This window comes from Corapipo altera, unplaced genomic scaffold (genome assembly GCF_003945725.1).
Source record: "Corapipo altera isolate COAL_440 unplaced genomic scaffold, ASM394572v1 133, whole genome shotgun sequence".
NCBI lineage: Eukaryota > Metazoa > Chordata > Aves > Passeriformes > Pipridae > Corapipo > Corapipo altera.
In genome coordinates this window covers 1,530,798-1,556,586 of record NW_020884939.1, presented here as the reverse complement: position 1 = coordinate 1,556,586, position 25,789 = coordinate 1,530,798, and the positions used below count along the sequence as shown (strand labels likewise).

The following is a 25,789-nucleotide window of genomic DNA, read 5'->3' as shown; positions in this document are numbered from 1 at the left end:
TCAACTTTCCAAATCAAAAGCATGATCTATATCTGAAAAAAAGATGTTCACGTCTCAAAGAAGCATCAAAACAAAATCAATAAATTTGAGCATTAAATGTATTGACTGGAGGGGAAACAGGCAGAAATGAAGCATCACAAAGCTATCCAAAAAGTAGTAGAAAAGAAAAAGCAGAAAAAAAAGAATCTCATTTTATTTTAAATTGACTAACAATGTCATGTGATAAATTGCACCACATTTTTCAGTGTATGATAGGCTGATTTAATAGAAGGCCTCTACTTTTATTTTAAGCAAGAGCTTTAAACTGAATCACCACATATGATGTGCAGAGAAGGGTTTTGCTTCAGCAGTTTAACATCTACACAAGGGAGGTGGCAAGTTTGCAACAGTCTGAGTTTCCACATGTCGATAGAATCAGGAACATGATCGTTATCCAGTCGGAGAATGTTCTGGTTTAGGGACAGCCAAAGCATTGGTGTGTCTATGGGATCCCTGGGAAACTGCAAGTGAAGTGTTGTACCCCTGGTAAAATCCCACAGGAGCCAATCCTGCCCTTCTCCAGGGCTGTCCAGCGAACCTTTGTTCGTTTCCCTTTCCGAAAGCAGCTGCCTCCCCAGCTCAGGTGTTGTGTCCCTGCCCAGCAGATGTGTGGGAGCTGCCTGGCTCCAGAGCAAGTCAGCTGCCTGCAGGAGAAGCAGGAGCACGCGTGTCCTGGGCCTCAGGGACCTCAGGACAGCTGTCGGGCACTGAGCAACACTGTGAGCACTTCCAGGTTCATGTGATCAGATTCCACAACACCCACAGACTCACTAGGAAAAAAAACCAAAACACTACACATGCAAAAAATTATTATTGTGTGGGTTGAATCTACTGCAGGAAAGGAACAGCTGCAGCTGAGGTGTAAACTGCCCCGTGAGAATATTTCCTTTCCCAAAGAGATTAAAAAGAAAAATCAAAGCAATACAGGACTCCTTTCTAAATGTGAGGGGTTTGCCTTCTTTTGTTACTGGTTTGCATTCCAATTCTGTAGAACAGACTTTGGAATAAAAGTACAAAAGGAACTCTTGCACCGTACTCATGTGGCCATTCTGGGGCAGGTCTGCAACCCCTCCTTCCAGATATACAGGGATGAACGTCCACAGATGCACTTTTGCAGATTAGAACAATTCATTCCCCCAAAAGGGTCCAAACCCACCCAAATAGTACAAGATTTCAGGTGCTGAAGGGAGAAACAGTCAAGGCAGAAGAGCTGTTCTAGGCCCCACATTGCCTCCATACCTGATTTTTTTTTTTTTGCTTCTATACCCAGCCCCTCCAAATTTAACCTGTTCATCACCAGGAACAAACTTCCATTCCAAATAACTGCCCTTACTACACAGGAAGCTTTGGTTCCTGGGGCTCTGTGGATTCTGAAATATAAAGTAAAACACTGAGTTTCTTGACAAAAGGAGAAAAACATTAAATGTAATGAGTTCACAACTTGCCTCTTCCCAACTGCTTAGTACAGTGAGCTCAGCACCACACCTTCAGAAGTGAAAACTATTTCCAAGTATCATTTTTCACCCATCCAGTAACTCCAACACAGACACAGCTGCTGAGACATTGGGGTTTTTTTTGAAAAACTACAAAACAGGAAGGGTCTGTAGCTTCCAATTTTGAATCTGTGATTGCTAAATTTAAACCCGGCAGCGGCCTGGTTACAGATTATTACATAAACCCAACTGCTGATCCCCCCCTGCACGATGGTTACTTTTGACCTAACCAGGCTTAAAGCACATTTCTTGGCCCCACTTTCTGCTGCCAGCCTGGAAGGAAGCAAATATCCAAGAGAGGATTAAGGGAGATAGAGGAATACTTGAGAACAGGAGCTAGGCAGGATGCAGATTTGCTGCCTCTCTGTGTCATATGATTGCTTTGGTTTGTTCTGGGTAAATCAGGTGAAGGACATTTGGTCACACAAGGCCATGGGCTCTGTCCACAAACCACCTTCAGAATGACTGCAGTGCTGCTGAGCACTGTTAGACATTTAGGTTTAAAGAAAGGTTTAGGTTTAAAGATTTATATTCTAAGAAAGCTCCCACTTGCCTGCATGTTCTTCCCACAACTCAGAAGAGGCATTAGACAGAGAGGCTCATGGCACCCCAGATTTATTTACAAACAGGCTACACACAGGCAGAGCAGGAGGCAACAGAAGATGAAAACCAGGGATAAACTCCTTTCCACGCAATGGAAACAATTCTCTCAGGAACAGGCAAGGAAATAACAGAGGGAGAATAAAGAGAAGAATTTCAGAAATTCAGGTGATTTTTGTTTCTCTCTACACAGCTATTTTGGTGGCCTGTTTGATACTCTCTACGTACCTTGACATAGACATAGCAGACTCTGTAGCTGCTTGTTTCTACATTCTCTCTTTCCTCCAGTATCAAAAGAGTCAGTCACAGTCAGAATCCACCCAGTGCTGGTTTAGCTTTATGTGCACTCTAATGCACTAACACATTTTGACACAAACTGATATTCTGTGGAATCATATTTTTATCTTTACATTCATCTATTAAACATGCCTCTGTACTCAGGAAGTATTACATTACAACACACGTGCAACCAGAGTAGTGGCAGGGGGAGCATCACTGACCAAAGTCCATTGATTTATTTTACCTTCAATTTTATTTAAAACCTGTGAAGCATTGAACAAATATGTTCACTAGATAGATGCAACATCAGGATCTCAGCATTCCTTGAGCCAGGCCAAGCCAAAACTAAAGCACACGAATCCTAAGAAACTGGTGATAAACCCAGTTGTGGTGCAGTAGCTTAATTAAGACATTGTAAAAAGACACATTTGGGGTAGATTGCATTTGATTGTTTGTTTTCTCCCGTGTGCATTACAGATGCACTGCAGGAAGTACAGAACCCAGGAGACTGTGGTGTGCCAACAATAATGCCAGTGGGGAGTAGAAACACCTGATCCAAGCTAGCAAAGGACAAAAATCCACAGTCCTGGTCAGTCAAAAGCAGCTGCTCCCTGAAAATGTGTACCTGTGTGCTGGTGCCTGGCACAGCTATCTGGAATCACCACTCAGCAGATCCCTATGCACACGCCTGACAGCACTGGAATTACTTGACCACTCATTTCTACTTCTGCCCAACATTATGCAACCGTTTTGCCACTGCAGTGATGAGGGCAGCTCCCTTCCCACTGCCATCTTCAGAGAGCATAAAGGTCACATCACACTGAGGTGCCAGTTCCTTCACTGTTTCCTGCAGGACCCTGGAAAAACTGAAAGGAAAGGGAGAGAAGAACAGAGCATTTTAACAGCTGCTTTCTGGTCTCAAATCCACTCAAACACTGGTAAATAAATATCAGAAGAGTAAGTTCACTCAACACCCTGGAGAAAAGAGCCTCCCAGTGGTAACTGGACTTGACTTCGCAATTTTTGATCCTTTAACTAAGGCAAGGGAAAGGACAGGATGCAGGGAACCTAGTAGGATGATCCCCTCTCACACTTTTTAATCATCTCAGTAGAAAGCTGGTACAGCTGGGGATGTTTCCACATAAAAATGAGCAAACAGCAAAGGGCAGTGGTACCAAGGCACTCACTGTGGATGGAGCTTGTACAAAGTCCCGTCTACTCCAACAGTGATTTGCAAGCGCTCGACACCTCGGTTCTCCCTCTTCTTCTCCACAATGGCAGCCAGCCCTGCCCCACAGAGCTGGGCAGCTCTTTGTGACACAACTCCACACACTTCCTTCACGATGATGCTGTCCTCACACGTGCTGTCCAGGCCCAGCTGCTGCAGGATTCGCCGCACCTGCAGGAGGGCGAGCCGGTCACTGTGCAGAGGGAAGCACACGGAGCAACAAGGCATTAGGGAAAGCCTCAGTTCAGACTGAAAACTGCTCCTGCCATGCCCTTTGCCATGTCAGACTGTATTTCCAGGAGGCACACACAGTAATTCATCTAACTCCCAAAGTCATGAGGGAGCTGAGCCAGATCAGCCACCCACCCGTTATTTTTGATCTCAAGGCTGAGACACTACTTTCAAGGCTTTCCACAGCAGAAAGGGTTTCAAGTGGCCTGAAGACCACTGCAAACATGCACAGACATGTAGGCAAGCATGTATTCATCTATCACTGACTTTTTACTTTCTTTGATAACTAATGTTTTAAGTCCCACAAGAAACACTCCAAGTATATAATCACGCTTGGTGGTTAAGGCACCCAAGGTAACCCAGTTGTGTGAACGGGAAATGATAATTCATGTAATCACAGAAAAATTGTGGAACTCCCTCAGTTCTTCATTTTTGGCTTTTATTGTGGGGATGGGAAGGAGGGACGTATGCAAAGAAGAAAATGGTAATTAACTTCTTGAAGGAAAGGGCTCCACATACTTGTTTTCTAGGGGTCCCAAAAGGCCTTAAGGATTTAAACCATGTAAATATAACAACTTTACCTCTCAATCTGAGACAGGAACTTTGTTTCAAATATGCCTCTCTTCATGAGTGACTCTGAAATGTGTCCTCTGAACAGCAGCCCTTGTTTGGTTAAGTCAATCAAAATTTGCCTTACTATTTCACCTAGGTACATTCCACTGGTCATTTTTTCATACCTGTCAAGTTATAAAAGGAAAAAAAAGGTGCATTTAAAGAGATGGTATGTTAGCTTTGTTCAGCATGAGTGGTACATACATGCCCTATGAACTACCAAAAAAGCAGTCCAAATTTGCAGAGCAATAGCCATTGAAATCCATCTTTCAATCGGCAAAACTCTGTTGCAGTGACTTCAAGTGCAAACACTAATTACAATATATTTATCTAAGGCAAATGGTAACAGAAATAGAAAAAATCCCTTGCAATAATAAACAGAACACAGTGTTAAAGGCAGAGTCCACACTGAGGTGAAACACTTCCCTGTCTCTCCACGCATTCCCCAGTGAGTCACATCTGATCAATACTGTCTTTACTGAAAAAAGAATAGTCAAGTTCAGCTTATCCTCTTGCTTGAGTTGTATTTTGCCTTTGAAAAATCACCCTAAGGGAAGGAACAAAGCATGACCTAGACTTTGCAGGGAAATCTTAAAAGCTGCACTGTTTGGTAACTGCCCTAAGATGAGAACAGTGCTGTGATAACAGAAACAAGGTACCTCTTTGTTTTTTTCTGGATATTTAGGTTACTTACCACATGGCACAAGACATGCAATATTAACATTTCCTTTTTGATTATTCATTCATTCATTAAGAGTGTTCTAAAAACCAGCCAGTGTCTCTTGAAGACTGACTTCATCAGGCTCTTGGCATCAGGACCATCACATTTACCTCTGTTTCCCTGGGTTTAGTGAGCCTTCATCTACTTCTTTATCATATTTTGTCCTGATGTTGTCAATGCAGCCGTTGTCCCCAAACGCTCCCCATTCTGTATTAATGCACATTTTTCCTTCGTTCCCTTCCACTATTTCTATGTTTTTCATGTCCTCCATGTAGCACACATTGCTGCCTGTTCCTAGAAGAACAGAAATGACAAGGCTTCAGCCAGAAAAGTGAAGCAGCACCTGAAATTCGTGGAAGATGATTGCAGTGGTCATGTTAAAGTTCTCTGCGCTATACCCCAAATTTCAAAGTTTTCTCCTTTATCTTACAGAAGCAAGGGCTAGCCAGTGATGGGAAGAGTGCTTTAATTTATCCCAACAGAATGTTACCAAGTAAGACAGGCCCTGCACAGAAAATCCACAGCATAGAGGAGTGAAGGCCCTTTGTTGCAGGTCAGAAATGGCTCTGGCAGTGAAGCACTGATCAGTCATTGCTGCCAGTCTGGTCATAATGCACCACAAATCATCTTGCTCATCATCATCAGTGTGCTCCCAAGGGCAAGCCCTGCCAAGAACCCAGGCCATTCTATGATTCTATGTTTAGACACATTTCTGGATCAAAACTTGAAGGAACTTATTGGGGGAATCTTCTAGAAAGCCTCAGAAGAGTTCATTCAGATTTTTAAGAACATTTGCTTGTTCCAAGGTCTATGACCTGGCTACACAGTAAATATCAATACACTTGTCAAAACAAGAATTCATGCTCTATCTGCTGTTCTCACCTTCTGTTACCCTGCATACACTTGTTAGGCACCATCAGAGATGTGATCAAAAGTCCAACAGATTCAGGATCCTACCTGCTACAGGTGTTATGTCTCCTACTGAATACCACACAAATCTGCCAAGAACCCCAAGTGACCAGTATCAAACATGTTTGTTTGATACACCATGTATCAAACTCAAATAAAAGATGCTGGTTTACAGACTCCAAAGCCTAGCACCTGCATATGTGCTTTTCTCTCATGGTGGTCACTTCAACATCACTGTACCTGCAATGAGGCCAATCTCACAGTTTGGATCCTCATATCCACACGTCATCATGGTCCCAACGGTGTCATTCACCACTGCTACAATGTCCAAGTCAAACTCCTAAAACACAAGTCACAATCAGTAGTGGAATACCAGGGGAAGAGTGAGGGGGCATTAAATACACCAAAAAGTGCAGGAAAGAATAGCTCACATTTCTTCTCCTGATGGCCTCTCTCAGCATATCAACAACATCTTCTCCCTCACAGTCTGTTGCCTTGAATCCTTTCGTCCATCCCACAAGTGTTCCCTGAAACAGAACAGAAAGAAAATTCTAATTGAAGCCATACGTTCCAAGCATCAGTCTTTTCTTGCCTCCAATCCCAACCCTCTTTATTTTAAATAATGTGTTTTCCTGGACAGGTCACTGTGAATGTCTAGTGCAGAGTGTGTGCGTGTGTATCTTTGTTACTCAGCTGTTGGTGGCAGTGACTCCAGTTTACTCAGCTATTTATCAAGGCGCTGCACTCAGTGCCTTCTAAGTTCCATTTGGAAAACCTCATCTAACCTTCTGTGCACAGAGCCATTGTATTATCTGTCAGGGAAAGACTGCAAAAAAATACTTTTGCCCTAAATAATTAAGCACCCATCAAACATTAATGAACATCTACTGTTAATTTTTGGCTCGTGTACTGAAGGACACTTGGTGTGATCCCACAACTCCGGGCAACACTAATGTGTTTTTGGACAGCAACCTGGCCCGACAGAGGTTGATGTCCAGGTTACATGAAGTAATTAGTCTTCCACTTGGAAACTGGCTCTGGACTGTCTGTCCAAGTAAGAAAAAGAAAACAGAGGGCAAGTGGGAGAAAAAGCTGCTCTTAAAAACCACCCTCAAGTTCTGGCAACAGTAAAAGACCAAGCACACAGGGCTACATATTGTGAGACCCTGACATAGTTGTCTCTCACTCAGTTTGCCACCAATATTGTGGAATTTGGTTCCTAATTATTTGTCAAGACCTAAATACTATGCTGTAGGTTTGGAAGGCATATGGATTCATGTTTCCACAAAAGGCCAAGTTCTACTGCTGTACTCTTGACTGTGAGCTGAAAATTTAGACAGACCAGACTAACTTCCAGGCTTTGAAGGTACTGTGAAACCCACCAGGAGATAAAAACATTTAGTAAAATAGCAGTCCTTGATTTCCCCAATATCCCACATATTTGACTGAAACTAAGCACAACATCTCCTGTCCCTCTTTGGAAATGCATCAAAATAATCTTTTCTTACATCAGATCTGGAAAGATGAAGATACATCTGTCCAAAAGCCAATTCAAGTCTGCCCACTGACACTCAACAAGAAGAAACTAATGTAGTGCAGCAGCTGTACAGTCAGAGCTGTGCAGCATGGTTTGGAAACACCCTGGGATTATATCTGAACAATCAGAAGGAAGCACCCATTATCTCCTGCCATTGAAGACTTAAGGTAGCATAAGGAGATATCTGGGCTATTAAAAATATGCAGTTCATTTCGCTGTCATGAGGGCTTAATCTTTATAGAATAAAAGCAAGTAGCATCCACCTCTTACCAGATACATGAAGTTTAAGTTCCACCTCCCATATCCACATAGGAAACTTTCTCACAAAACACAACTAATTTGCACAGTACAGCAAATTAGTCTCCGAACCAACAAGTCACCCTTGTCCAAATCGATGTCATTCACCAGGCAGCTGCACAGCTGCCATCTGAGCCATTGTGTCCTGCAGCTCTCACCTTGTCAATGCTGGCTTGCCTGCACGGGAAGGAGAAGGTGAAGCCCAGGGGCAGCCGAGCACCTTTAATCCCCATGTACTCCAGAAAGTCTGCTATGCACTGGACAATATGGTCAAAGAGCTGGAAGGAAAGCAAAAGCAAAAGCATGTAAATCTCACAAGTAATCCCATACAATGGGCCCTGGCTGGATCAGTTAAACATCCATTCGAGATTACCTCTTCCCCTGTCCCTTGCATGATCTCCAAAGGAATGGCAAAGATTTTGTTGTACATTTGCACTGATCTTCTTCTCCCGCTTTTGATTTTGACCAGCAGAACCCTGAAATTTGTGCCACCAAGATCAAGGGCAAGGAACTTTCCTTTCTCTGCAGGGGAAGAAAGGTATTTAATTCTGGTGCTTCTTGTAACATGTTTGCCAGTCAGAATGGCACACTCTGCCACACATCCCCAAGACACCCATGTTAAAGAGAGCACACTGCTCCCTATAGCACTTATCCCATTGAGTGCTCGTGTGGGGCTGAAAAAACAGCCAGGTAACATCACAGGAAACTCTGGTTTAACAACATAAATACCCCTGCCATTTTCCAGATTGTCACATTCCCTTCCCCCAGAAAACAGACAAGAAACTTTCCTGAACCACTTCCAGGTGATCAGGAAATAACTTCACCTGTCCCATCTGGTGTCCCACAGACGTATGTGGGCAGCATCTTCACGGTGGCATTGGCTTGTGTCTCTCGCTTCAGCCCGTATTCCAGCTCAGTCCTCATTTTGTTCCTGACTTCTCTGAGGGTCCCCAGGGACAGCAGGAAGGGGGCGAGGGTGGCATCGATGTGGCTGCGCTGGGCAGCCAGTCTGCGTGCCACGGCCGTGACCATGGCAGCCCCCTTCCCGCTGCCACTCAGGGACAGCAGGAACCGCACGTCGCAGGTCGGGACCAGCCTCCTCACCACCTTGTGCAGGCGCTTGGCGTATCTGCCAGGGACAGAGAGCCCCTTCAGACCCTCACAGACACCTCGGGCACGGTTTACTGCACACACATACACACCCAACAGCACAAGGGCTGCAGCACAGGCAAGAGGAGCACGAGGTCAGAAACTGCTCCAGGAGGTGGGAACAACAATCCTGATTTCTGGCTGTTCTGCAAAACCTGAACACTTACAGGAAAGTGAAGATACCTCTCAACAAGTGTCAGCACCAAGGGATAGGGACACTGGAGAGAAGCCAGGCAATGGTCACAGAGGGTGTGAGTCTCCATTTGGAATCAGACCTCCCTCCAGTTTGGGAGAAATATTTGAGCAAGTTTCCAGTTTGGGAAAGCACAGGTTCAAAAACAAGGAGGTAGTGCGGGGAGAAAAAAAGAAAATTAAAAGCCCACAGTGTTAGAAGAAGAAATTAAGAAATTAGTTAGAAATTAGTTAGAAATTAAGACATTAAAAACCCAAAAGAAAATTAAAAATTCACAACTGCAAGTGCTCTGGAGGCCCAGGAGTCACTTGAGAAACCAGTTGCACTTCCCCATATGCCATTATTCCAAGTGTTATGTTTTTCCCACCCCACTCCAAATTCCAAAGCTCTCAGGAGCTTTGCAATAACTAAGCCAGTCAGATCTCACCCCAAACCTGCAGCAAAACCAGTAGTTCTCTCAAAAGCCACACATGCATGCAGATGGAGACTCTTTGCAACGGGAACATGTGGCCAGCAATTACCAACCCCCCTTTGGCTACTCACTGGGGGTGGTTTTTGTAGAGTCCCCCATCAATCCCGACCGTGGTTCGCATCCGTAGCAGCTTTTTGTTCTCCCTCAGGCGGGTCAGGATGGCAGCCAGGGCAGCAGCACACAGGTTGGCCGAGCGGAAGGACACGATGGTGCACACGTGCTGAACAGCAATGCAGTCCTCCTCAGAGGGAAACAGGTTCAGCTCCGTCAGGATCTCCTTTGTGTTGCTCAGACCTTCCTTGTGCCTACCCCCAAAACAAAAGAATACAGCATCTAATGCAAAGGCAACACATAAATCAATAGCTGCATGTTGGCTCAAAGAGAAATGAGAGAAGACCAGGGCCGCCTACCAGGCAGCACCATAACTGGTTCCCATAAAGTCAGTAGTGTCTCTCCCACACTGTTCCCAAAAGCACTCAGGGGAGAGATCGGATTTTTAGGAGGCTGCTTCCTGAGGTTCAGTTTTTGGTGAGACTTATTAATTATTTAGCCAAGAAGAGAATGGGATAAAATAGTTCATAGGAGGAGAGCACAGGAATGGACACACAGCTTCGCTCAATACATTCATTCCTGGAATGACAAGGACCAGGATTCCTCTTCAAAACACCAGAATCCAAGAGTTTTCCATGTAGTCATTCATTAGCTGATCCAGAATCTGTACTACACCTCCACAGCACCAGTGTTCCCACACCAGTGAAGTCAAAAACTGCAATGTCTTCAGGTCTCCGAAGAGGTTATTTACACAACCTGCCTCTGTGATGGTCAGCAATACATTTGCTACTCTGGAACTTCGCTAAAACTTTATCTTACATCCATCCCACTGACAGAAAGGTCAACTTTTCTCCTAGGCAAATGCAAAGTCAAGTTGAACACTTCAGGATTCTTCCCAGCACTGACAGATTATAATTACACATTCATTATTATTGCTGTGCTTGTGAAAGACTAACATTGAGTGGCTTCTCTCAAAGAACATATTACAGGTTCTTACTTTTCCATTGCAGACACATGTTTCATTTCAATCTTGCCCTTGGTAAGCAGAGCTGTTGACACTTTCCCATTGAAGAGTAGACCTTCCTTTGTCATTTTTAGGAGAATGAGTCTTACAAGTTCTCCCAAATACAGGCTGCCAATCATCTTCTCAAACCTGGAATGGGGCACAGGAGGGATTACAGGTCTTCACCAGCTCCTCTCTTTAGCCCTCCACACCATTATACCAGAGCAATCACCTATTTTTAACAACACATGAGCCACCACAGCACCAATCCCTTGGCCTGAAGCAGAGAGGTGTGAAAGGTACCCACCCTTCCCAGAAAGGTCTGAATAAGACAGGACCAGGACCAAGTTAACTCAGGTTCATTGAAACAATTCCTGGACCAAAGGGGCTCTTGGCATAGGCTGGAAATGCACTTGGATGGCAAGTCAGTCAGGGAATCACTTACAGTTGTTTCCCAGGATTGAGAGATCCCAGATCGAGCTCCCGATCGAACTCCGTGCGGAGATCGTCCAGAGCACCGTCATCTCCAAAGGCCCCCCACTCCGTGTTAATGCACATCCTGCCCTCATCCCCTTCCACCAGGTCGATGTGCCGCATCTCCTCCATGTAACAGGCGTTGGTGCCAGTGCCTGGGGGTGTTAGAGACAGTGCAGATAAATCACTCTTTGTTCCGGGTTTGCTTTTTCTCGTTTTAAGTCCACATGTTTGGGAATAAGTCAGTACATTGCCTTTGGAAGAAAGTACAAACACAAAACCCTGAGGTCCGTGATGCTAATATAGGCCACCTGCACTGGTGAAATCGTCATTTCACAGCGAGAGAAAAAACAGGGAAATTATTCCAAGGTTTGACTTGTTTAAAACCTTTTTTTCTTTTTCAAATGTACTTGCATGTGCCTTAAAAAAACCATCCCAGCGCACAAAATGAAGAAACTACAGAAAGTGTAACTGATTCTAACTACCAGACGTGAGAGGAATTTCTTTCTCTGGACAGACACACAGTAATTTTCTATACAGTCAGCAGAAAAGTTTAGTATGCTGGTCACAACTGAACCCAGACAAAATGGGGACTGTGGCATTTGATGGCAATGTGATCAGCATAAAAACAGCTGCTTTACAGAAGGCAGCCAGGCTTGAAAAATCTAACCATTGTTTTTTTCATTTTCTTTCTGCTCTTTCCTGTACTGGGAAACTCCCTTCTACTCCAGATTTGTCAGAATTCAACAACTGAGGGCAAAAAAACCCTACTCAGTGAACAGAAAAAATTACCAATTATGACTCCAACTTCACAGCGCTCGTCATCATATCCACAGGTCATCATGGTTCCCACAGTGTCATTGACCAGTGCCAAAACATCAACATCTATGTCCTAATAGCACAAAGAGAGGTGATTAACAGGGGAAAAAAGCTGTGTGTTAAAGCACCAGCATGCAGACATACTCTTTGGAGCTGCACTTCGGAGGCCTGGTTCAGGAAAGTTCCTTGGTAGAGAGACACACTACTTCCTTTTATAACATTATCCTCACAACCCTGTAAAATAACAAAAACCTCTGAATTCTCAAGTGCTTTGTCAGCCAGGGTTTTTGTTTGAAGAATTTGTTTTTCCCCAATACAACCTCATTTGCCAGAAAAGCAACATGTTATTGGTTTGAATGTTGTGATCCGGTGCTTATGGGGCTGTGTGAAAGGATAATGCCTGACCCCCTGAGCAGATCCCATCAAATGGGACAGAAAACATACACATATGAATGCAGCTATGGCAAATATCACCAATATCACACTCAGGTAAAAAGCCTTTCCATCAAGGCTGTGCGGTTTTCCTTTCACACTCATCAAAGGACTGGTGTAACTCAGACGCCAGCACTACCAGGAGGCCACACTTCACCCAGAAGTCTCAGATCCTTTGTTACTGCTGAACTACAAGGCTGATGCAGAAAAAGAAGTGAAACAAAATCAAGGTTGGATTTTTACCACATGAGAAAACAGAATTTCCTCCTTTACCACAAAGCCATGAAGACACAGAAAGATGCTTTTTATTTCTTAGATGGTGTTACCAATAGCATCAAACATGAACAACAAGGTTTTACAGAATATTAAACCACAATGTTATCTAAAGTATACGCTAGTTCAAGGGCAGATTTAACCATGTCTTACTGCTGATCTTAAAAATTACAGTCAATCGCTCCATCCCACAGATTGAGGTGGACAGGCAAGCCCTGGTAGAGTTAGGCTAATTTGAGATGATAGTTTCCCCTAACCAACCTTCATCCCACAAGCCAGGCTGTGAAACACAGCGTGTGAAACTACTGAGTGTTTTATATCTCACTCAGTACTTTCACAACAGATGCCCTTTAGCTCAGACAGTGGGGCTATGCTGTCCCAGTCTGGTTTATTAGTGTGCAGTGCCCTCACTGGTACCGGGGCAGCCTGTCACTTCCAGCTCTGAGGGAGAGTCAGAGTTACTAAATATACAGCCATGTTGGACACTTGTTACTGGCTGTCCCTTGGAGGATGCCTGACAGCTCCCAAAGGACCCACACACCAAGAGCTGATCTCCCATGAGGACATTCTGAGGCCACACAGGTTCAGCTCCTGCAGGTACAAAACTTGCCTTATGCTTCTGCAGGGCCTTGCGCAGGGAGGTGACCACGTCTGTGTCCTGAACCCCGCGGACCTTGAAGTGCTTCGTCCAGGCAAGAAGAACTCCCTGAAAAGTAACAGTGTGGTGACCCAAAAGCTCCAGCTTTAGCACACAAACCTGCCACAAAGCCAGCCGAGACCAAAGGCTGTGGAGAAGCCCACTGGGTCTCTCCACACATTAAAACTGGGTCAGTGTCTTACCTTGGGGTGCCTGTCAGTAACAACACAACTAAACAGGCACACTCATAAAGCCCCAATCCTGCAAATGCTTCTCCCTGTGCTCTGTGTAAAGCATGTGCAGCTTTCCTGATGGTCATCACAAACTAATAGCATTAAGCACAAAGCATTGGCAGGACTGGGACCCAAAGCACAGATCCCTAGGAATAAGAGAGGCTAGAATGAGAGAACACAAAATAATTGCAAACAGCCCTTCATTTCCCCATGAGGTCTCTCAAACAGCTCAGCTACAGGTCTTTCCTATTTAGAATCAACTGTAAATAAAACATTGAGAGTGGTTAAAAAAATAAAGATGTCTCAAGACACAAAACTATGTGTTTTACAGTCTAATAGTCTTCATAAAAGGGTACATGGTTCCTGTGGAACTAGAATAGTTTAGCTTAAAGATCATGTTGCCCTGAGATCAGAAATGAGTATTTGAAAGGTAGTCTAGTTAAATGCTAATGCTAATCCATGCCTTCTTCAGAGGGCAATGTAAACACAATCCCACAAAAAAAACCCAGGGTAACATATCCATTCATCAGCTTCTACAGATCCTGCAAGGAGCTCAGCTTGCCAACAGTATTTTTTAATGCATCCTACCTCTTCCAATTTGGTCTGTTTGCATGGAAAAGAAAATGTAAAGCCAAGAGGTAACTTCTTATGCTTCAGGTTTTTGGTCTCCATGAAGTCTAACAGACAGTCAGCAATGTAATCAAAGAGCTGGAAAGAAAAATCAAAGAAAGGAGTCAGACAGGGTCAGGCTGTGTCCTGCAGGCAGGTGCTCAAGCAGAGCAGCCCCACAGCAGTGCCCTACCTCGGGGCCGTTCCCCTGGGTGACCTGCTTGGGTGTGGGGTAGAACTTGCTCTCCAGCTGGCTGCTCTGCTTCCCATCATCAAACACCTTCACCTGGTGGGCACGGAACAGGGAGCCACCCAGGTCGACGGCGAGGAACTCCCCCTTCTCTGCAACACAGACAGGCCCCATCACCAGTGACAGCCACAAGGCCCAGCTCAGATGCCACACTGAAGGCACAGCCCAGGGCCCTCCCTCACCTCCAGCTCTCCTACCCCACCACAGCAGATCCTTATCCCATGGGCCTGGCAACATCACTGAGAGCTGGAAGCCCTAAGCCAGGGTGCCAGGTCCCTCCTGTTAACTTGTTATTTAACAGCTAACTCAACTTTTATTTAGCAGCCTGGGTTTGTCCACCCTGTTCCTTCCACAGCACCGTGTTTTCAAGCTGCAGAAGGATGAGCTTCTCAGCAAGAAAGACCCAAAGCGAGTACAAATCCAAGCAGAGCACAGAGAGGCTGCAAATCCCTCATTGAAATGTGGGAAAATCAGTGTGAGAGCATTACCTACAACCAGTAAAGGATGCGGGATTTGCAGTCACATGTTAAAACTCAGTCTTAGTGCAGAAGTCAACTTCCAAGTGGGGCAAGACTAATCTGCCACCCAAAGGCAACCAATACAATCCTTTTCAAATGCCTTTAGGTGTTTCTGTAAAAGTACCATTTTGTTTCACAGTCTTAGCTCAAACACATGCTTCTCCAGTAGGAGACCTCAGATGGAAGGACAGATTGGCCTCACTGCTACAATAAAACAATTATTTATCCCACACACAGGAGAAGGCCCTTCCCAAAAGGAAAATGCAATGGCATGTGTGTAATCTTGCATGATCTTTGAAACATCTGACCAAATTTTATCAAATTTGGCCCTGAAAGGGAAAGAAGAAGGAAATTCTACCTGTAATACCATGGTCAGCTATCACTAAGGTGAGGAGGCAAATCAAATCACTCAGAAAAATCTGAAGGCTCACTGCTATTACAAATGGGAAAAATCCATCCAAGTCTAAGGTGCTTAAACCTGCTGGAAGTTTTGTCTGGAAGTAAAATAACCAACCAGGATTTTTCAAGAGAGCAAAAATAGAAAAGCCAATGTGATATTTAAGGTAGGCAGTGTGTCAATAAGATACAGCCCAGCTCGATGCTGCAGCATGTCCTTGACACACAGGCGGGGGGACACTGTCCCAAGCTGACCTTCATGAACACAAAGTCTTGCAACAATGTTGACATTACATGCAATTTTCCAAGTCTCCTGACCTCAGGGGCTCCCTGCTGTTTCAGGACAGTGTCAGTGCCACATGAGACCTCGGGACCACTGATGGTCACTGAAACGGCAGGGGTTAAGAAAGTACTTCTTCCTCTTTGATGAAGGCAGCAGCAAAACAAAGAGTGCCCATTTCCATCCAGGAAGTATATATAGTTTCTCTCAGAAATGCCTCATTTCAAGGGACTTCCCCCCAAATATTCCCTTTATGCCATTAAAGTCATTATTTCTCATTTAACTGCAGGGAAATTCAGAAGGAATAAAGTCCTGTAGAAATGAGGTACAAAGCTAACACTTCTCTTCAGGTTTCTGCACAGCTGGTATATGCCAAGTCATTGGCATATACCAATTCACTTGGTTAAACCTGGGAAAAACTTAATTTTCTGTCAGCCTGCACTGCCAGGAGCCAGCTGAGCCAGGAGAGTTATTTTGGATGCGCACACTCCTCCAAACAAGATGAGCTTTTAAATTCTACCTGACCTCACATCCTCCCAGAGGACATCATTGCACTTCCTCCCTCTCTAAGTCTCAGGAGCAACTAGAAACAAGGATCTAGCTGAAGAAACAGAGCAGATGGTTTCCTGGTAGACCCCATCCAGAAGCAGATTTTCCCAATGCAGAAGGCAAGGAAAGGCAGGAGGGGATCACTTTTTGGAGCATTAGAAAAAGCAGAGTAGGGTTTGCTGTCAGGAGTCAAGAGGGGATCACAGGTCTGAGAACACAACCATTGCTGTCATGTGGCAGTTTGGGGGGTTTCTCTGCAGCATCCCGCCCTTCCTGTAGCTCCAAGAAGGCCAGGCCACATCCCACACCAGCAGCACACTGCACTGCAGGCTGTGGGCTGTAGAGGCTGCCCTTGCCATGTCCAGCCACAACTCCTGCAGCAAGGCCTGCACCAGGAACAGACGGGACAGGCTGTTTTGGAGCACTTAGGAGGTCCTTTCCTCAAACAAGCAGCACTGGGTCAAGATCCACTTGCTGCAAGGAAAAAACTCCCCGCCACAGGCTGTTGTCTTCTCACTATACACCTGCTTTCTCAGTGAGACAGCCAAAGGCACTGTGGGCCCTGTGCCTCTGCTGTGCTGTCCTGGAAGATTGGCAGCAGCATCACGTTCCTGGCCCAGCCCTGCGGAGCTGGGGCAGGGGGAACTCACCGGAGCCGTCGGGGAGCGAGCGCACGAACGACGGCAGCATTTTCACTGCCGCCGTGGAGTTCGTGTCCCGGCCCAGCCCCTTCACCATCTCAGCCTGGAAACGAGCCATCACATCCAGCAGGACATCATCGGAGAGCCGCAGGGGATACAGGTACCTGTCAACCTGCAAACAGCAAAGGTGTCACTCACGCTCCTCAGTGCTCAGCAACTACCAGTTGTTCAGTTCATTTTTGACCTCAGCACCACGACTGTCAGTGCAAGCAAGCTCCACGGCATCACCAGAACATTTACTCTTCTAAAACTTTTGTCTGAACAATGTTTAATGCAGCCTTGGTGAATTACTCTCCAAAAGTTGGCCATCTTTTCTTATGGCTCAGTAACTTGCCAACCTACATAAGCCCATGAGACTTTCCTGAGACCCTGACTAGCTGCTTTTACACCATCCTCTCCTCCTATACATGTCATGAACTAGAACTGCAAAGTATCTTGGGCTGCTGAGAATCTGACCTCTCTGAGGCAGGTCCAGAAAATGCCATCAGTACCCAAGCGTGTCAGCCACAACCCAAAAGCATCTATTCAGCTACTGCTTCACTCCACAGCCAATTAACTTTGTTGAAACGCCAGGCTCGAGCTCAAAGACTTTTTCTCATTCCAGCTCTAGCCTCCATTCTCTTGTGATTCTAGGGTTACATCTAAAACACATTTTTGGGTGCAATCAATACCCCTTCTTAAGGGTCTGTAACTCACAGCATACATCAAAACAGAAGCCAGTTGAATTTAAACAGAATCAAAAGCATCTACAAAGTAGCTGCTTTTTTCTGATAAACTGGTAGAAAAGCTAATCAGTGTTTATGTACAGCTTCATCAGGGCAAAATTACATGTTTTCTGCTTCAGGATCACGTGCTGCTGGGACTGACATTTACCTGCAAGTCTGTAAATAATGTGGCTTAGAAACTGGGTACAACAGAGGATTAACACAGCAAAATAACAATCTATCAACATCCAGAAGCTTTTCCACTGGGGAGCCAGAGTTTGGTGCTGTATGAACATGATGCAGGCATAATAATTGTGTCCTCCAAACAGCTGGATGTCCCCCGAAGGGTAATTCATGTTCACATCCCACTCCCCTCAATATGAGACTCAGGCCCAGGGGCAGTGGGCAGGGGAGAGAGGGGGGACAGTCCCTAATGCTTTGCTAGCACAGACACTCAGCTCTTGCACCATGGGCTATGTTGTTATGTTACTTTATCTCTTCAGAGCATTTCTGCAGTCCCATTTACATAGAGAGAGGTCTGGAGGGCTGGAAGAACAGGCACAAATCAAGTCGCATCAGCAACAACTCAGAACTAAAAAAAAGTTGCATTGTTTAAACAGAGGGGAATACAGGTTGCAGATAAATTGGCCTCTGCTGCAATTTGGACTGGCCACCTATTTTAATGAGGCACAAACGAGTTACCTATTCACAGTTCCATTTGAAACTGATGGTCAGCAATGACCCACCTGAAAGAACCAGGACCCTGAAAGTCACTCCAGCACTTACCTAACACACACAAAGGAGCAAGTGTTAAACTACAAAATGCAATTGTCCAAGAGCAGCAGCTGCCTTTGGATACAACTGTGCCTTGAAAAGGCCATTATTTAGATTTGTCTTTGTAGCCCTGGTTTGCACATGCACTTGATTTCCTCCAAGGGTATTTTGAGGCCCCACCACTGTGTGGGATCCATCACCTCAGCCCACGCACCCATACTGCTTTTTTGGAGAAAGTACAATGCCTGGAGACATACAGCACTCACACACTGACACAGACCCAAATAACTTTGTGACAGAAGTCCCTGTGGAAAAAAACTCAAGAGGAATAAAAATTGCCACGTCTGTTTGCAGAGAACATGCCCAGGCTCCCTGTTCCCCAGAGAAACTGCAGTCCCCACCCTGTTTACCTACAACTATAGGAGGAGATAGTCCTCTCCAAGGAACTAGATAAGGCAGAGCCCAGGAAAGCCAGCCTGACTTACAACCAGAGCAAGGCCCTGCTCACATACCATTGGCTTGTAAACACAGGAATGGCCAGGCTGTGCAACACCAAACTTGCTGCCTCCCTCCCATGGTACAAGAACAGAGCCTTGCCTGAATTATGGAAAAACAGCACTGTTTTCATGGCACACGGACTCTTGGTTTTGCCACCACAGAGTAAATAAGCCTGGGGAGGGAGAGGTGGGAAGGCAATCCTTCTTTCTAATGAGGGAGAAATCAACTCTGTTCCCTACAGCCTACCCTAGGCTCCTTGAAGGAGAAGTCTAAGGAGCATGTGGCTTCTTGCCTTCAGGAAGGGCTACTTTGCACCTAGCAGAAAGACTCACATTCATGGTTTTGCCAGAATTCCTCTGCCCTCTCCTCTCCACTGTCCTCATTTCAGGGAAGTCCTCCCTCAGCTCCACTCTGGATGTTTCTCTGAGGAGCCTGCTCCACAGGGTCTCTTCTCTTAGTAAAAAGTAAGAAGAAATAGCACTGTCTGGATTAGAGATTTTAGACCAGCTCCTGCACACAAGAAAGGGGCATTGGGGCCCTTTTCTGATCATGTTAAATCCTAGGGATAAAAGGGCTGTGACTGGGTCAAAGACAGAATCTGACTGTTGAGATACCAGTGCCTTTCTTGGAATGCATCTCTCCAAAGCAGAATCAGTGGAAGAAGCCCTCCTAAGAACAAGCCACTGCACGTTTAGGGCACAGAGAGAAGCCGATGTTGCTGGCTGTGCTGGTGAGCTCAGTGGTGCAACTGGATCCATGCATCAGGACCTTGGATCTCCCGCCACGCATCCGCAGACAGCCCCACCTCCAGCCGGCTGGAAAACCAGGACAGAGCCTGGCAGCAGTGGCAGCACTTAAGGGACATACCAGGAACACACAGAGGACCTGCAGGGGACATGTCTAGAAACCAGAGGACCTCTGGCCCACGAAGCTTACAAGTCCCACATGGTCTCAGGACAGACCTGAGTGCAAAACCCATTCCAGCGTGGCCATCAAAGCAGATTAGGAAATAGCAGCATTAGGCAACTCACTCTGATGGCTTCAGATCTGGGCCGTCTCAAGCTTTTCCAACTGTAATTAAAGGTCACATCTATAAACATCAGTGATTAGCCAAGTTTGGACAAACAGAGAGGAGGCACAGGCACTCCTCCTACATCTATGCTGGTTGGAAATGTCTCCTGAGTCCCAGCAGACCTGGCCCGAAGACTCCAGGAGTCTTCCCTATGCCTGCTACAATGTGACTGACACTTGATCCTACTCAGCTTGAGAAATCCCATCCTTCCTGCTACACTTGCAAAGCAACTCAGCAAGAGGTTCCTTTCTGCCCTCTGGACTACATCACCCCACACCAGAGAAAGTTTAAGCACTTCTTACTGAGCATCATTTGCTCCATTACTGGAGAAGCACTTACAACTGTGCAGGGGAAAGCACAAACCAGACCTATTTTCACACTCGTCAGGTGTTTTAGGGTTTAAATACTTCTTACCCCATCTGGCTGAATGGCTTGAGTAGATAATGCCATTATCTGGAAAGCATTACATACTGCAGACCCCTCCCTATCTGGGTAACAATTCTCAAAACAGGAATCAGCTAACGCTGCATCTTACCTTTTTTATTTGATCCTCTTTTAGCTTTGTGAAATGGAAAGCCAGCAAGTGGACGGCAAACATTGTCTTGGAGCAGACGGATGAGTCAGTAGTGACAGAGCTGCTGTGATTAACTCCAATGCCACAGGTCTTTATTCACGAAGCTGGAGCTAGAGGGACTTCAGCTGAGCTATTTCCACCCGGGTGGAATAGTGGAGTTCCTGGGAAACTGAGTCCAGAAATAAATCCATCCAGTGTGATCGGTTCAGTGGTTAAACTTCTGCCTCCCTGTATCACTCCCCCCATCAACCCAAAGTCCCTCCCTCCCCAGCTACACACTTCATTGTGCCAGAGCAGGCACCTGGAGAGCTGCCAAGCTGAAGGGGAGAAAAATCGATTTTGTTACTGCCCCACTTGGGAATTGTTACCACTTGGCAATGCAGTTGCTATGCAGCAGCCCCACTTCACTCAGGGGGGCTGCCGGGCTCCCACCACAGCAGCCTCCAGCAAAGCACTGCCAGAATCAGGAGTTACACAGCATTTGAGGAGGCTTCTTCCCTCTTCTCAGCACTCCCATTTGCGAGACAGGCTCTTCTGCGTGAATGAACTCCACTCCAGTTCTGCACAGCGCAACCTCATCTGCAGCTTTTTACCAATTAGGCTTCAGCTGTAAAGGAGCAGAGACACACAGACCACTGCCCCCAGCTGGGTTCAACTCCCAGCACAGAGCCTGGGGACTGGTTACTTATTCTCCACCCCTCCTGAAGACAAAGCTTCAGACCAATGAAGATCCTCAGTACTGCAAAAGCTGGACAGGGGGCAGACTGACCTGGCAGCCAGCAGCGGGGGTATCACACTGCCTCACTGGAGAAGTGCCTTTAACTGGCAGCACAGAGTGCCTGCAGCGAGAGCGGCTTCCTCACACCACCCGAATTTGACAGTCTTTAACCACTGCTCTCAAAAGTTCATCCTGCATACACAAGTGTTTCCAGAATTTTGTCATTGTATCAAGTGATATGAACTATGGAAACCTCATCCAAAGGGAACTGGGTGAAATGCTGACACAAAGGAGAGAGAGAAAAAAATCCCAAAAGGCATTCTCATGGGGTAATTAGAGGCTCACTTCCAAAATGCACCTACACACGGCGTGTTTCCCCCCAGTTACTGCTCAGCTGGACTGATCACACTTACTGCACTGGCAGACAACTGTCACCCAAAATTGTACAGAACAAGTTAACATCTAAAAATTATTTTGATAAGATTAGAAAAAGAGCAGGGGGAGAAAAGGGAATGGAAAGGGGGAGGGGAGTGCCAAATAATGTGAGGGGACACAAAGAACTACTAAGCAGTAGAAAATTAGGTCTGGAGATGCAGAGTGGGGCAGAGGCAGCCAGTCAGCAGAAAGGGATGTCTGACTACATCGATTCACAGCCTAGAGTGGACCCAACAATCACCTGCTACTGTAAAAGAGAAGTACAACTGATCCCCATGGTGGGTGCACATACAGGAGTATGATTCACACACAACACAACACTCAACTCCATCCTCAGCACCAGCCTAGGGAAGAGGACTGTGCCCTGTCCTGGCAGCTCTGGCACATCAAGGCACGGATCAGGAGGAGTTAGCTCTGCTGAACATCAGGAGCACTCATAGGTCACATTTTTTCAGCCTCTGATCACGAGGAAAGACTGAAAGAGCTGAGGGAGGGGAAGGGAACTCCTTCTGCACAGACAAATCATACAGAACCTCTGCTAGGAAAGGTCTTTTTCTTTTTTTTTTTTTTTCACACCCTCTCCTTCCTGCCTTGCATCAGGGATGAGCTCTGGACACTGAGAGATCCCGCCAGCTCCATTTATTTTCCACTATTCTAGAACAAGAATAAAGCAGACAGAGTAGCTGAGCAGTCCATAAATAGGGCTTGTTCTAAAATTAGGCCTTTGATCTTCGAGAGAAAGGGAGAAAAGAAAGAAGAAAATAAGCCACGCTACCAGCCAGAGAGCACGGTTCACTTCTCCTCTATTCATCTTTTAATAACTGCTGGCTTGTGAAGTCAGACACTGACTCCCAGAGGGACTGTCTCTCTCCTCATTGTTTACCCATGCCATCCGAGTCACAACCCCTCTGACCAGCGAAATTCAAAACATCACCTTTCAAGCTCCATCCCACTTTGATCCAGACCTCATTGTGTCTGTAATACAGTAGATTTATTTTTCATTCTCTCTTTTCTTTCTTTCTCTAATGGATGCCACTGGAAAAGGGTCTCTAAGATCCAAATGTTCCTAAACTGGCAGCAAGCTCTGTGAAATACCTGACATGTCAGAATCGCTGCGTAACCTGTTCGCTCATCCCTGGGGTATCCTGGCTCCCGGCTTTTGTTGTGCAAGAGAAGACAAGACATGATCTCATTTCCACACAGACAGCAGTTCAATGCACCAAGGGCCCAACACCCAAAAATGGTACAGCCATTTCATACAGATCCTGCCAGAAAAGGGGAACCTCTCCAGGCCCGGGTGAGCAGGTCAGCTCCCATCACACACAGCTTGGAGGCTTGAGGCAATGTTGATTTTCCCCTTTTTTAGAGCTCCACCCAGTAAAAGTTATTCACAAACCTTCCCTCCCCACTTTGCAAGGGCCAAACAAGACTTCAAAATTGTAATATCCCTCTCTCTACTTCCTCCTCCTGCAGTTCTCCCTCCAAACCCCATCTCAAGGCAAAACAGAGAATCTGAAGAGTCTGGTGCTCATCTGCCTCCCACAGCCTTGCAGTCAAAGACCTGCAGAGAAAAGAAGCTCACAGCTACAATGGGGAAATTCAGATAAATGTCTTGAGTACCTTAGCTAAACATGCACCAGTTACCTCGAGAAAGAGGTACTGTATCAATAAGCATTTTATTGTGGGAGAAACTTATCTATCTTTGGTGAGATAGTGGCAACACTGGTTGCTGAGTTTGGTACCCAGGTTAACAAGGAGACAGTGGACAAGGCTACCGGTGAGTCATCAGGAGAAATTATAACTTCTTCATTATAGCTTATTATTCCAAGACCAACCTTTAGAATATATTCCCTCCCCCCCCGTCAAAGTAGCAGCAGGTTCATTCCCCACTATATTCCTACAAGTTCATCAAAGCTCAGAACAGAAAGAAGTCCCTACATTCATCCCGCATATGCCCCTCACAGGGCAACACCAGGATGGAAAGTAAGGCAGAGCACCCGAGGGAAAATCCAATCCAAGGACAGATACTATTTAGAAGAGATGGAAACAGCACAGACAGAAAAGAGCATATTAGCTTAAGAGACAGAAGGCTTTTACCAAGCAGTGCTGTATCAGTCAGCCATTCCCAGATCAAGGGAACAATATTAATGATGTTGCTTAAAAGCAAAAGGTTTCAGCACAGCCCCACAGGGCATGTTAAAAATGGGTGGTTGGGATAACTCTGCCCCACATCAGTCTGGATTGTACCACATGGGACCAATCTGGCAGCCATTCTAATGGGAGTCAATGACAGCCACACCATTAGCTCAGAAGAAAAGAAAACTTTCATAAAGTCAGCCTGGAAACGCCTGAATAAACTTCAGAGCTCCAAAAACAGTTACTATGGAGTCGCTATGGAAACACGCAATGAGTTAAGCCAAGTGCTAATCTCAGCAAAATACAAAAAAGAATGCTTATAGTCATTTAGCTTCCTTATGGCAAGGCTTGCTGCTCAAACACAAGGCTGGCTTACACCCCCAAGGCCCAGACACTCTTTCCTTGCTCAAAAATATACTCCAGTACACAGCTTAGCTATAATTAAAGGGTAAATTTAGCATAACAGGCTAGAAGCCAAGCACAGTAGCAACGTGGGTCTCCTGCAGCCCAAACCCAAACACTCTGGGGAGAGAGAAGAGAGGAACTGTCCTTGCAGAAAGTGGTTCTAAACACTGGTTTGCAGGTCCACCATGGAGTGTGCAGTCCCAGATGGAAGTGGGACAATGTGTGTGGCAAAAACATCCCTGCAGGCTTGAGCAGCTACAGCTTTGCTTCTAGTGAGTGAGTGCCAAGGAACAAGGAGGCAATTGGGACCATCAGCCACATCACCCACCCCACAGGAGCTGTGTGAACAGTATCCAGTGGAACCCATTTGTAAGGGTTAATGCCAGCTCCTGCTCTGTGCAGGTCATGCTGCTGTTCAGGACTCTGGGAAAGCAAAGCTCAATTACTCATCCACACAACAGGAAATCCACAACACTCACATGGCACTGCCACACACACAGAGCTGCTTGCTTTGTCCTGGGGGAGGAAAGAAAGATGGGGCTTTGCAGGGGAAGAACCTAAAACTTTCTCTTCCCACTGGTCCTGGGAGAGCATGTGGACTAAAACCATTTATGCACTGCTTGCTTTTTAGTAAACAGTGAGGAAAGAGTACATGAAATGCACTGAAAACAGTTGTTAGAAACAATTTTCAAACTGTTGCAGACCTGTTGCTGAACAGCAGCACAAAGGATCAATACCAGAAAGAAGAAAAGGGGAATCAGAACAAGCTTCCAACCTGCAGAGACAGATGGTTGATCATTTCAGAAAGTCAGGCATTTGACACAGTGAAACTCTGCCTGGCTTTTACAGGTATCCCAGCATTAACACAAGCAGGATCTGTGCAGACCTGCACACAGCCAAACCCAGCAATATGATCAGTGCAGCATTATTCTCCTCAGGCAGCCCAGTAACATGTCCCAGTACTGGAACCCGTTTCTGTGAACACCCAGCAGTTTCAGCATCTGATTCTTTCCACTCTCCAGTGTCCATACTGGGAGCTCAAAAGTACACCCTAAAGCTACTTACACTGAAAACAAATCACAGAGCCCCTGCACATCTGTGAAAGAGGCACAGCCTGGTGCTGCACTGCCTTAAACATTACCCAGTGACATTGCATCAGGACACCTCTCAAAATTCAAGTACCACAAACTGGCACATGAAGCTAAAAAAGCATTTATGAAATGTGACAGAACAAAATAATTTGTATTGAAACTGAATTAGAAAACTCCAGGAGAAACAAACACCTGAATTCCTCAAAGGTAAATAAATTATACCTATGCTTCTGACATTTCCTCCTTGCCTCTAAAAACCATAATCCAACTTTCTGGTGTTTCCTCCCCTCAAACTTCGCTTGAATCAATGGGATGAGCTCTCGCTAGAACACAGTTCAAAGAGCAAGGACAGATTTTTGCTTTGTCTCAGTAATTACCCCTCAGATGACAGAACTGA

At 45.7% G+C, this 25,789-nt stretch overlaps 1 protein-coding gene across 3 annotated transcripts; it reads right to left on the bottom strand.

Moving 5' to 3' along the window:
- Positions 1–2,310: 2,310 nt before the first annotated feature.
- On the bottom strand, positions 2,311–20,879 carry LOC113955491 (putative hexokinase HKDC1). 3 transcript variants are annotated; one of them, XM_027661060.1, is made up of 19 exons: positions 20,569–20,877; positions 16,935–17,097; positions 14,485–14,633; positions 14,271–14,390; positions 13,423–13,518; positions 12,081–12,180; positions 11,260–11,443; positions 10,809–10,964; positions 9,832–10,065; positions 9,018–9,075; positions 8,771–8,912; positions 8,320–8,468; positions 8,105–8,224; positions 6,544–6,639; positions 6,353–6,452; positions 5,314–5,497; positions 4,452–4,607; positions 3,599–3,832; positions 2,311–3,277 (listed from the first exon to the last, which is right to left on the bottom strand). In XM_027661060.1, exons 1-19 carry the CDS (start codon positions 20,629–20,631, stop codon positions 3,133–3,135), a joined length of 2,649 nt encoding a protein of 882 aa, XP_027516861.1. In that variant the 5' UTR covers positions 20,632–20,877; the 3' UTR covers positions 2,311–3,132. The 3 variants fall into 3 exon arrangements, with proteins under 3 accessions (XP_027516861.1, XP_027516860.1, XP_027516863.1); XM_027661059.1 differs by having other exon boundaries at positions 8,771–9,075; XM_027661062.1 differs by lacking the exon at positions 4,452–4,607 and having other exon boundaries at positions 8,771–9,075; positions 20,569–20,879.
- Positions 20,880–25,789: the final 4,910 nt, after the last annotated feature.